At 47.3% G+C, this 12190-nt stretch overlaps 1 protein-coding gene across 1 annotated transcript; it reads left to right on the plus strand.

The window, feature by feature from the left end:
- Positions 1-1101: 1101 nt before the first annotated feature.
- Positions 1102-1479, plus strand: LOC144500878 (histone H2B 1.2-like). The gene has a single exon (XM_078224352.1). It carries the CDS (start codon positions 1102-1104, stop codon positions 1477-1479), a length of 378 nt encoding a protein of 125 aa, XP_078080478.1.
- Positions 1480-12190: the final 10711 nt, after the last annotated feature.

The following is a 12190-nucleotide window of genomic DNA, read 5'->3' on the forward strand; positions in this document are numbered from 1 at the left end:
TTCTTCCGAGAGCTCTGGTTTCCTCCGACAGTGCGAAAGACGCGCTGGTTAGGTGCATTGGCTATGCTACATTGACAAAGAACAAAGAACAAAGAACAGTACAGCACAGGAAACAGGCCCTTCGTCCCACCAAGCCTGTGCCGCTCCTTGGTCCAACTAGACCAATCGTTTGTATCCCTCCATTCCCATTCAGACCTTCAGTGTACCCGAACAGGCGCTGGAGTGTGGAGACTAGGGGATTTTCACCGTAACGTCATTGCAGTGTTAATGTAAGCCTACTTGTGACACGAATAAATAAACAAAGGAACATGGAGCATTAATCACACCCATATTCGATGCAGCATAAAAAGATATAACATAAAATTCCCTTTACAAGCTAAAACAATGATTGCAGCATTGTAATCCAAGCTCAGAATAAAAATATGGCATGTAACTGCAAATACGAGGAACAGTATTTTAACTTAATGTGTGTAAAAACTTTCAAATGTCAATGGTTTTAAGAGACAACCTCCCATATACTGATTAATTTTGGGAGTGAACATAATTGCAATTCAGAATACTTTCATTCCTTATGTATCAGTTAATGATCAGTAAAAAATATCAAATAACACTCCAGCATCTGATTAATGTAGAAATGAATCATTTGAAAGGTTATTCTAGACTGGAAACTGTATTCCATTATGAAGAACACAATGCTTTACATGATCAATGTCCATTGTTCCGATTTATTTAATTTGAATTCTACAGCAATTTTTGGAGATGTTCTTAAGGACCTTCGAATCCACATCAATACAAAATCACAGAAAGTTTCAAGATTATTTTCATTTTTATTTTCGCGTTCAGCCATTCCTCAAAGGCTCCTGAGATAATAGCTTCATATCTGCTCAGTAAACTTTCACTCTTTTTCAATTCATAACATGGTCCAGGGTGTAATGCACATTGAGTTGTTCTGCTGCCTGGCAGTGTAATGGTTATGGCATAGGACTTGCAACCCAGAGATTTTCAATTCAAATCCCACTATGGCAAGTTACAATATTGAATTCAATCAATCTGATTATTTGGCAAGCACCACCTATTCTGTGTCTGCAGTCTGCATGCAGCATGCCTGAAGAAAATAAAGTACAAGCTTCCAAGAAGGGCACCAAGAAAGCCCAGAAGAAGCCACCAATGAAGAACGGCAAGAAGAGGAGGAGGTCCAGGAAGGAGAGTTACTCCATCTACATCTACAAGGTGATGAAAAAAGTTCATCCTGACACCAGCATCCCCTCCAAGGCCATGAGCATCATGAACTCATTCGTCAATAACATCTTCGGGCACATCGCAGACGGGGCTTCCTGCCTAGTCCATTACAACAGATGGCAAACCATCAGCTCCTGGGAGATACGGACCGCCGTGCGCCTGCTGCTGCCCGGGGAACTGGCCAAGCACATCATGTCAGAGGGGAGAAAGGTGGTGACCAAATACACCAGCTTCAAGTGAAACTGCACAATGCACTGAAAAATTCACCATGAAGAATGATCATCAAAGTTGTTGAACTGCTGTACAGAGAAGGGTCCAATGCTGGTTTCAGGCATGTGTCCTGGATAACATTGGGGACCCTGAACAATTTGGCATGGCGTGCTCCTGGTATGGAACGAAGTCATAGAATCCAGCACGGAGGCAGCACGGTGGCACAGTGGTTAGCACTGCTGCCTCACAGTGCCAGGGACTTGGGTTCAATCCCTGGCCTCGGGTCACTGTCTGTGTGGAGTTTGCACATTCTCCCCGTGTCCGCGTGAGTTTCCTCCAGGTGATCTGGTTTCCTCCCACAGTCCAAAGATGTGCAGGTTAGGTGATTGGCCATGCTAAATTGCCCCTAAGTGTCAAGGAGACCAGCTAGGGTAAATGCATGGGGTTATGGGGATGTGGCCTGGGTGGGATTGTGATTGGTGCAGTCTCATTGGGCCAAATGGCCTCCTTCTGCAGTGTAGGGATTCTATGATTCTATCATAGGCTAGTCGGCCCATCAAGTCTGCACCGACCACAAGGTTAGCACTGTTGCCTCTCAGCACCAGGGACAGCAGTGCTAACTACCCAGGCCCTATTCCTGTAACATATTTACCCTGCTAATCCCCCTGACACTAGAGGCAATTTAGCATGGTCAATCAACCTCACCCTCACATCTTTGGACTGTGGGAGGAAACCGGAGCACCGGAGGAAACCCACATAGACACGGGCAGAATGTGCAAACTTCACACAGACAGTCTTCCGAGGCCAGAATTGAATCCAGGTCCCTGGTGCTGTGAGGCAGCAGTGCTGCCCCAATGAGCATGTATGTATGCCACGTGTTACACTGGATCCTTCAGAATGCTGAAATGCAACACACATCACCGTGAGCTGACAAATTCAGGAGGAAGAAAATCAGAGGATATCCATACTAATTTTTAAAAATTCATTCATGGGGTGTGGGCATCGTTAGCTAGACCAGCATTTATTGCCCATTTCTAATTGCCCTTGAGAAGGTGGTGGTGAGCTGCCTTCTTGAACCGCTGCAGTCCATGTGGTGTAGGTACACCCACAGTGCCGTTAGGGAGGGTGTTCTAGGATTTTGACCAAGCAGCAGTGAAGAAATGACAATATATATCCGTGTCAGGATGGTGAGTGGCTTGGTGGTGTTCCCATGTTTCAGTTGCCCTTGTCCATCTCGATGGCAGTGGTTTTGGATTTGGAAGGTGCTGCCTAAGAAGACCTGCAAGGTATCTTCTTGATGGTAGACACTGCTGCCACTGTGAGTCACTGATGGGGGTAATGAATATTGTGGCGCCAATCAAACGGTCTGCTTTGTTCTGGATGGTGTCAAACTTCTTGAGTGTTGTTGGAGCTGCACCCATCTAGGCAAGTTGAGAATATGCCATCACACCCCTGACTTGTGCCTTGTAGATGGTGGACAGTCTTTGGGAGTCAGGAAGCCAGTTACTCTCCGCAGGATTCCTAGCCTCTGACCTACTCTTGCAGCAACAGTATTTCTATGTCTAGTCCAGTTCAGCTTCTGGCCAATGGTAACCCCCAGGATATTGATAGTGGGGTTTCAGCAATGGTAAAGCAAGGGTTGATCCCCTGGCTTGGTGGTAATGGTTGAGTGGGATTATGCCAGGGCTTTAGGTTACTGATTATGGTTGAATACAATCCTGCTGCTGCTGATGGCCCACAGCACCTCCTGGATGCTCAGTCTTGAGTTCCTAGATCTGTTTGTAATCTATCCCATTTAGCTTGCTGGAAGTGCCACATAACACGATAGAGGATATTCTCAGTGTAACGATGGGACTTTGTCTCCACAAGGTCTGTATGACGGTCAATCCTACTGATACTGTAATGGACAGCTGCATCTGCAGTAGGCATGTTGGCGAGGATGAGGTCAAGTATGTTTTCCCTTCTTATTTGTTCCCTCACCACCTGCCGCAGACCCAGTATAACAGCTATATTCTTTAGGACTCGGACAACTCATCCTGCACAGGTGCTACTGAGACACTTTTAGTGATGAACATTGAAGTCCCCCACCCAGAGTACATTCTGTGCCCTTGCCACCCTTAGCGCTTCCTCCAAGTGGCATTCAACATGGAGGAGTACTGATTCATCAGCTGAGAGGGAAATGGTATATGGTGATCAACAGGAGATTTCCTTGCACAAGTTTGACCTGGGGACTTCATGGGGTCCAGAGTCGATGTTGAGGACTCCCATAGAAACTCCGCCCTGACTATATACTATTGTTCTGCCACCTCTGATGAGTCTGTCATTTCAGTGGGAAAGGTCATACCAAGGAATGATGATGGTGGTGTCTGGGATAATATCTGTCATGAATGATACTGTGAGTATGACTATGTCAGGCTGTTGCTTGGCTAGTCTGTGAGATAGCTCTCTCAATTTTAACACAAGCCTCCAGATGTTAGTAAGGAGGACGTTTCAGGGTTCACAGGGCTAGGTTTGCCATTGTTGTTTCCAGTGCCTAGGTCAATCCCAGGTAGTCTTTCTGGTTTCATTCCTTTTAAACTTTGTAGCAGTTTGATACAACCAAATGGCTTCCTAGACCATTTCAGAGGCCATTCAGGAGTCAGCCACATTGTTGTGGATCTGTAAGTTTAAGTATAAGTATTTGTGACAAAAGCAGCGCGGTAGCACAGTGGTTAGCACTGCTGCCTCACAATGCCAGGGGCCCTGGTTCAATTCCAGTCTCGATCACTGTCTGTGTGAAGTTTGCACTTTCTCCCCATGTCTGCATGGGTTTCCGCCGGGTGCTCTGGTTTCCTCACACACTTCGGATTACAGGGTTAGGTTGATTGGCCATGATCAATTGACCCTAGTGTCAGGGGGATTAGCAGCATAAATGGGGTTATGGGAAAAGGGCCTGGGTGGGATTGTTGTTGGTGCAGACTCGATGGGCCGAATGGCCTTCTTCTGTACTGTAGGGATTCTATGATTCTAAGTAGGCTTACATTAACACTGCAATGAAGTTACTGTAAAACTCCCCTAGTAGGCCAGATCAGGTAAGGATGGCAGATTTCTTCCCTAAGGGACGTTAATCAGGTGGATTTTTCTGACTATCAACAATGGTTTCATCATCATTCGACTTTTAATTCCAGATTTTTATTGAATTCAAATTCCACCATCTGCTGTGGGATTTGAACCCAGGCACCCAGAGCATTGCCCTGAGTCTCTGGATGACTAGTCCAGTGACAATACCACTACTCCACTTCATCCTCCAAGTGAAACTTTAAAAGTGGAGGAGCAGAGAGACTTTGGGAATGTTAAATAGGTTAATTCCCAAAAAGAAACTTTGGGACTGTGGTACAACCCTGCCCCATAATTTACCTCCTGCTGCGATTATCCATGAATGCTTCTGCAACCATCTCTACCTGCAGTATTCATTGGCTGCTGGGTACCCAATATTGCGAGTAGTTAGCGGTGCTTAAAGACAGCCTGTATCACTTAAGGGGAGGGGGTGGGTCGGGGGGGGGGGGGGGGGGGGGTGGTGGTGAGGGGGGTAAGGGCAAGAAGTGGCAGGGGTATAACACTAGTGTACCTTTAAGAGATGTTTCCTTTTAAATCATGCTCACAGCCTTATCTGATGTCATGGTTGCCGGCTTGTCTGGAGATGCCCTTTTATTGCTGCTTAAATGGTTGGGGGAGGGGCATTGTTTACTTTTACTGGGATGTTTATGCCCCTGCATTGTCAGGAGGAAGAATGACTGCAAGTCAGGTGACAGGGGCACTTTCATTTTCAGGAGCTGCAGGTTTGAGTTTTAGAAGGGAGTGGACATCAGACTGAAAGCAATGTCTCTGTCTCTCTCTCGCCCTGGTTTTGGGAGGTTCTGCTGGTTTAGCTGACAGCCTTCCTGGAGTAGAAAATCTGCTGTTGGTGGCTTGACCAGAGAGTCCCCATGGTCCGGGAAGCTGTTCTGACTTCAACCTGCTCTGAGTCTATCAACAGAACTGCAGAATTCATCCAAACGACTCAATTCCAGTATCACATGAGCATTAGACTCTGCTGTGTTGTTTTAAAGGGTTTTGACTATGGAAGTTTGGTTTTGATTGGAACATCTTATATTTGTTAAGAGTTATACATTATCATGGTTAGAGTCATAGAGGTTTACAGCATGGGAATAGGCCCTTTGGCCCAACTTGTCCATGCTGCCCAGTTTTTACCACTAAGCTAGTCCTAATTGCCTGCATTTGGTCCATATCCCTCGATACCAATCTTACCCTTGTAACTATCTAAATGTTTTTCAAAAGACAAAATTTTACCCACATCTACTACTACCTCTGGCAGCTCGTTTCAAACACTCATCACCCTCTGAGTGAAATAAATTGCCCCTGTGGACCCTTTTGTATCTCTCCCCTCTCATCTAAACCTATGCTCTCTAGTTTTAGACTCCCCTACCATTGGGAAAAGATGTTGACCTTATCTATGCCTTTCATTATTTTATAGATCTCTATAAGATCACCCTTAAGCCTCCTTGGCTCTTTTGTTTTTGTTTGTAATTGGTAACAGTTGTTGCTAGTTTTCGTTCCATACATGTTAACAATATTCTTAAATAATCTTTGTTTGATACAAGCTTCCTCAGTGGGTCATCTCAATCATACCTGAGGTGAAACACATCATGCTTATCCTAGCCGAATTCAAGGCGCAAAACTTATTGATTCAGGCGGGCTCCATAAAACAGTGTAGTTTCTGACCTGAACCATAACAGGGGTCATTTGAAAACTGAATCTGATGCTCTGAGAAATGACTGATCATGCATTAGAGTGAGCAACAACAATGTATGATAATGCACTGAAGACCTTGGTGCAAGAGGTAAAGAGATAAAGAGACATCCTATATTCGCACAGCAAGAAGGCTTTTGGAACATATGCTCAGGACAGACTAATCTCTGAAAGTGGGATATCAAACTGGTAAAATGTTGAAAGAAAGCAAATGGGGGCCTTGTTTTTACAATTAAAAGCATTGAGCACAAAAGCAAAGAGGTAACGCTAATGTTTCACGTATCATTAGTTAGGCCACACATGTATTAGGCCCAATTTTGGGTGCCTAACTTTAGAAAAGACGACAAGGCAATCAAAAACTTCAGTGTTATGAATGGGTCATTTTCAGCCACTCTTGTGAAATGGTGATGACCCCTTTTGAAACTCTGTGTTTCTTTTTGTCACTTTCATCTTAAAAAGCTGAATAACGGAAAGTAATTTCCTATTTTTTTCTCAAATTGAAAATAATTATTCACATTAAACAAGAAGGCATCAGCAAATGGATGATAATGGCATTTACCATTAGCTGCATCTAAATGTAGGGAATATCTGATCCTAACATCACACAGTTTAACATTGTTAATGTTAAATTAAATAATGGTATTAAATGTGATGAATCATTTGGCTACTTAGACCAGGGGTGGCCACATCTCATGTAGCAAGAGCCAAATCTTGAAGTACCAGGCAAAACTTGTATTTTATTTTCTAGTTGCTTATGATTCACTCAAATATTGTCAACGATGACAATAAATATTAAACTATTATTATTGGATAAACATATGGATGATATTGGAATAGTGTAGATTAGAGGGGCTTTAGATTGGTTTCACCGCTCGGCGCAACATCGAGGGCCGAAGGGCCTGTACTGCGCTGTAATATTCTATGTTCAATGTTCTATCTGATTCACAAAATGCCATTTTTTTTAACAGCCTGCTCTACATCTGGATGAAGAACTCTAACCCTTTTTTTAAGATGCTGGCATTGGTATGTCCCTTTAAGGATCAATCCGCAGAGTAAGGGTCACATGACCCAGGGAACCAATCACTCGGCAGGATGGGGATCACCCTGATTAAATGCCAGCTTCTGTACTCAGAGTCATTTCGGGAACTGATTGCAGGCACGAGGTTGTCGGCCTCTGTATAGTTTTAACCTGTAAATAAACAAGTTGTGTTTTCCCTAACCTGCTGAATGAGCATCTTTACTTTGGTGACTGTGGTGAACCATAGTTGGTTACCACTATGAGTACTGAACCATAGATGGTCAGCACTATGGGTATTTGTAGATATGTTACTGTTGTCACTGTTGGGGTTAGGGTTGGGCTGTTCTACCTTTTGATATTGTTCTGTGGTAAACTCCAGTTGGCTCCGCCTACCTGGAGAAGTATAAAGGTCACTGCACTGCCTGGTGACCCTTTAGTCTGGGATTGTACTGTATATAGTGTGCTCCATTCTTGTTAGTAATAAAAGCCTTTATTTCCCGGGTACAATCTAGCCTCCCGAGTGATTTAATCGCACATCAATTTTATTACTAACAAAATTTTGGTTAAAAAAAAAACCATGGAGCAAATGTTGAAACCCGATCGGCTTACTTTAGATCCATGTGCGGCAGGAGCGTCGAACACTTTCGACCATTGGTTAAAGTGTTTTCAAGACTACATCGATGCCTCAACAGCCATTCAAAACGACGCCGATAGACTGCGGGTCCTCCACGCGAGGGTAAGCGACACCGTATACTCATCAATCCGCGATGCCCAAGACTACAAAGGGGCCATCGAACTACTTAAGAAACTGTACAACAAACCGCCAAACGAGATCCATGCTCGACACCTTCTAGCCACTCGACGGCGGCAGCCCGGTGAAACGACAGGACAGTACCTGCGCGAACTTCAGCAGCTAGCCAGAGCCTGCAACTGCAAGTCAGTGTCGGCGGCCCAGTACACAAACGACTTGATCCGAGATGCGTTTGTGGCGGGAATCGGCTCATCGTATATTCGCCTTCGGCTGCTAGAGCAAGGTAACCTAGACCTCGCTAAGACGGTAGAATTGGCTGACACTATGGAAATGGCCTCCAGAAGTCTAGAAACGTACCCCACCGACCACGTGGGAACATCGTGGCAAGTACAGCCACCGACTCAACTTTACCCAGCGGCTCCGAAAAACTGCGCGATTGTGCATTCAACCTCGGACCTGACGACGGCGGCAGCTCCAGGAGGCCCGCGGTGTTACTTCTGTGGATTGGTGAAACACCCTCGGCAGCGATGTCCAGCTAGAACGGTATTTTGCTCCGCGTGTGGAAAGAAAGGGCATTATGCCAAAGTCTGCAGGACCAAACCACCCTCCAAGCATAGCAGTGCGGCGTGTGATTCTCCAGAGCCTGTCTCCTTGTCTCCAGCTTCTTCGAGGTCTTCCACCACGTGGGATTCCAGAGCGCCGCCATTCCTGACGACGAAGACGCAAGATACGTACGACCTGCAGGGGCCGCCACTTTTAGCGCCACCGACCACGTGCGATCCATGGACGCAGCCATTTTGGTCGGCACCGACCGCAGACGACCAGCAGGGGTCATCATCATCAACCATCTCAGCTGCCTGCAGTTGCACCCAAGACCCAACGGTGGCGTCAATCATCCTGGACCAGGCCAAGCCTCACAGACTCGACAAGTCCATGGTGGGCATAGAGGTAAATGGACGCCAAATTCATTGTTTGTTTGACAGCGGGAGCACGGAGAGTTTCATTCACCCTGACACCGTGAAACGGTGCGGTCCCCGAGTACGGACTGTCAGACAGACAATTTCGATGGCGTCGAGGTCCCGGTCTGTTACTGTGCTAGGGAGCTGCGTGGTCAACCTAACGGTGCGGGGCACAGTTTACGAGAACTTCAGGCTCCTCGTGTTACCGCACCTTTGCGCTCCGATACTCCTGGGACTAGACTTTATGGTCCACCTGAGGAGTGTAACCCTGCAGTACGATGGGCCACTCCCTCCACTTTCAGTGGGAGCACAGCAGCCTCCAAATTGCCCAGCGTGCTCCACGTGTAGCCTCTCGACACTCAGAATCACCCCACCTTATTCAAGAATCTTGTGCCAGGCTGCAAGCCCATCGCAACCAAGAGCAGGCGTTACAGCGCTGAGGATCAGATCTTTATTCGATCTGAAGCTCAGCGGCTCCTCAGGGAAGGGATCATTCAACCTAGCACTAGTCCATGGAGAGCGCAAGTCGTGGTGGTTAAAACTGGAAACAAACCCCGGATGGTCATAGACTATAGTCAGACCATTAATAGATACACGCAGCTGGATGCGTATCCTCTCCCGCGCATATCTGACATGGTCAACCAGATTGCGCAGTACCGGGTGTTCTCCACCATTGACTTGAAGTCAGCTTACCACCAGCTCCCCATTCGCCCAGAGGACCGAAAATACACGGCCTTTGAGGCAGATGGTCGTCTTTACCACTTTTTAAGGGTTCCCTTTGGCTTCACAAATGGGGTCTCGGTCTTCCAGTGTGCAATGGACCGAATGGTGGACCAGAACAGGATGCGGGCTACCTTCCCGTACCTGGATAACGTCACTATCTGCGGCCATGACCAGCAGGACCACGATGCCAACCTCCTTAGATTTTTACGCACTGCGTCTCGCCTGAATCTGACCTACAACAGGGAGAAGTGCGTATTTCGCAAGCGCCGCCTAGCAATTCTCGGATACGTGGTGGAAAACAGCGTCCTTGGCCCTGATCCAGACCGTATGCGTCCCCTCCTTGAACTTCCCCTGCCCACTAGTATCAAAGCACTGAGAAGATGCTTAGGTTTCTTTTCATACTATGCACAGTGGGTTCCCAATTATGCGGACAAAGCCCGTCCGCTCATCAAGTCTACCTCTTTTCCCCTAGCAGCAGAGGCTCGCTTAGCCTTTGAAGGGATAAAAGCCGACATCGCGAAAGCCACGATGCACGCTGTTGATGAGTCCATCCCCTTTCAGGTGGAGAGTGATGCATCTGATTTCGCCCTGGCCGCCACACTTAACCAGGCGGGCAGGCCCATCGCCTTTTTCTCTCGCACCCTCCAAGGCCCTGAAATTCGGCACTCCGCGGTGGAAAAAGAGGCCCAGACCATTGTGGAGGCCGTTCGGCATTGGCGCCATTACTTGGCGGGAAAACGATTCACCCTGCTCACGGACCAGCGGTCCGTGGCGTTCATGTTCAACAACATGTTACGGGGTAAGATCAAAAATGATAAAATCTTGAGGTGGAGAATCGAACTCTCCACCTACAACTATGATATCATGTACTGTCCAGGGAAGCTCAGTGAGCCCTCAGACGCCCTGTCGCATGGAACTTGTGCAAGTGTGCAGGAGAATCGATTACAGGCCCTCCACAATGATCTCTACCATCCGGGGATCACTTGGCTCTTCCATTTCGTAAAGGCCCGGAATCTACCCCACTCAGTGGATGATGTCAGGTCCATAACCCGAAACTGCCAGGTATGTGCTGAATGCAAACCGCACTTCTACCGACCTGACAGGGCACACCTCATTAAGGCCACTCGCCCTTTTGAAAGACTGAGTGTGGACTTCAAGGGCCCCCTCCCTTCGACAGATCGGAACGTGTACTTGCTCAACGTGATTGACGAGTACTCACGATTCCCTTTTGCCATCCCCTGTTCAGATATGACGCTGCCACGGTTATCAAAGCATTATGGGATCTTTTCACCCTGTTCGGTTACCCCAGCTATATCCACAGTGATAGGGGCTCGTCATTTATGAGTGACGACTTGAGGCAATACCTGCTCTCAAAAGGGATTGCCTCAAGTAGAACTACGAGTTACAACCCTAGGGGTAACGGACAGGTTGAACGAGAAAATGCTACAGTCTGGAAGGCTGTCTTACTGGCGTTGAGGTCTAAAGGTCTTCCAGTCTCCCGTTGGCAAGAGGTACTCTCTGATGTGCTCCATTCCATCCGCTCCCTCCTGTGTACGGCAATCAACGCAATGAGCGGATGTTTACCTTCCCTAGGAAGTCTTCCTCTGGGACTTCATTACCGTCTTGGTTGATGTACTCAGGACCTGTCCTCCTGCGGCGGCATGTTAGGACCCGCAAGTCCGACCCTTTGGTTGAACAGGTCCATCTCCTCCACGCCAACCCTCAATATGCCTATGTGGCATATCCTGACGGGCGAGAGGACACGGTCTCTATTAGAGATCTGGCGCCTGCAGGGGACTTGGAAACCCCAGTCGCTCCCACACCCCTAGTTAGGGACCCCTTGACCTTTATCTCCCCTCCTGACACGGCGCGGGCAGTATCGGGACCACCACTTAATCCTCTTACTCCCGTGTACAGCTTGCCTGAGTCCAGGAGATTGTCGCCACCTCGAGGCGTGCTCGAGTCCAGTAGATTGTCGCCACCTCGTAGTCCACCCGTCCATGAGGAACTGGAGGAGTCACTGGAGAGAAGGTCACCACGGTCACCAGAGCCGGCGTTACCGCCAGTGTTGAGGAGGTCGCAGAGACGGTGCGGTCCTCCAATATGACTGAACTTATGAATATATATGAACAGTTGTTCTGTTTTTTTTTGCCCCGCCGGCCTTTGTTTTAAAGGAGGGGTGAATGTGGTGAACCATAGTTGGTTACCACTATGAGTACTGAACCATAGATGGTCAGCACTATGGGTATTTGTAGATATGTTACTGTTGTCACTGTTGGGGTTAGGGTTGGGCTGTTCTACCTGTTGATATTGTTCTGTGGTACACTCCAGTTGGCTCCGCCTACCTGGAGAAGTATAAAGGTCACTGCACTGCCTGATGACCCTTTAGTCTGGGATTGTATTGTATATAGTGTGCTCCATTCTTGTTAGTAATAAAAGCTTTTATTTCCCGGGTACAATCTAACCTCCCGAGTGATTTAATCGCGCATCAGTGACAGAGGT

The sequence above is a fragment of the Mustelus asterias genome, chromosome 11, assembly GCF_964213995.1.
Source record: "Mustelus asterias chromosome 11, sMusAst1.hap1.1, whole genome shotgun sequence".
Taxonomy (NCBI): domain Eukaryota; kingdom Metazoa; phylum Chordata; class Chondrichthyes; order Carcharhiniformes; family Triakidae; genus Mustelus; species Mustelus asterias.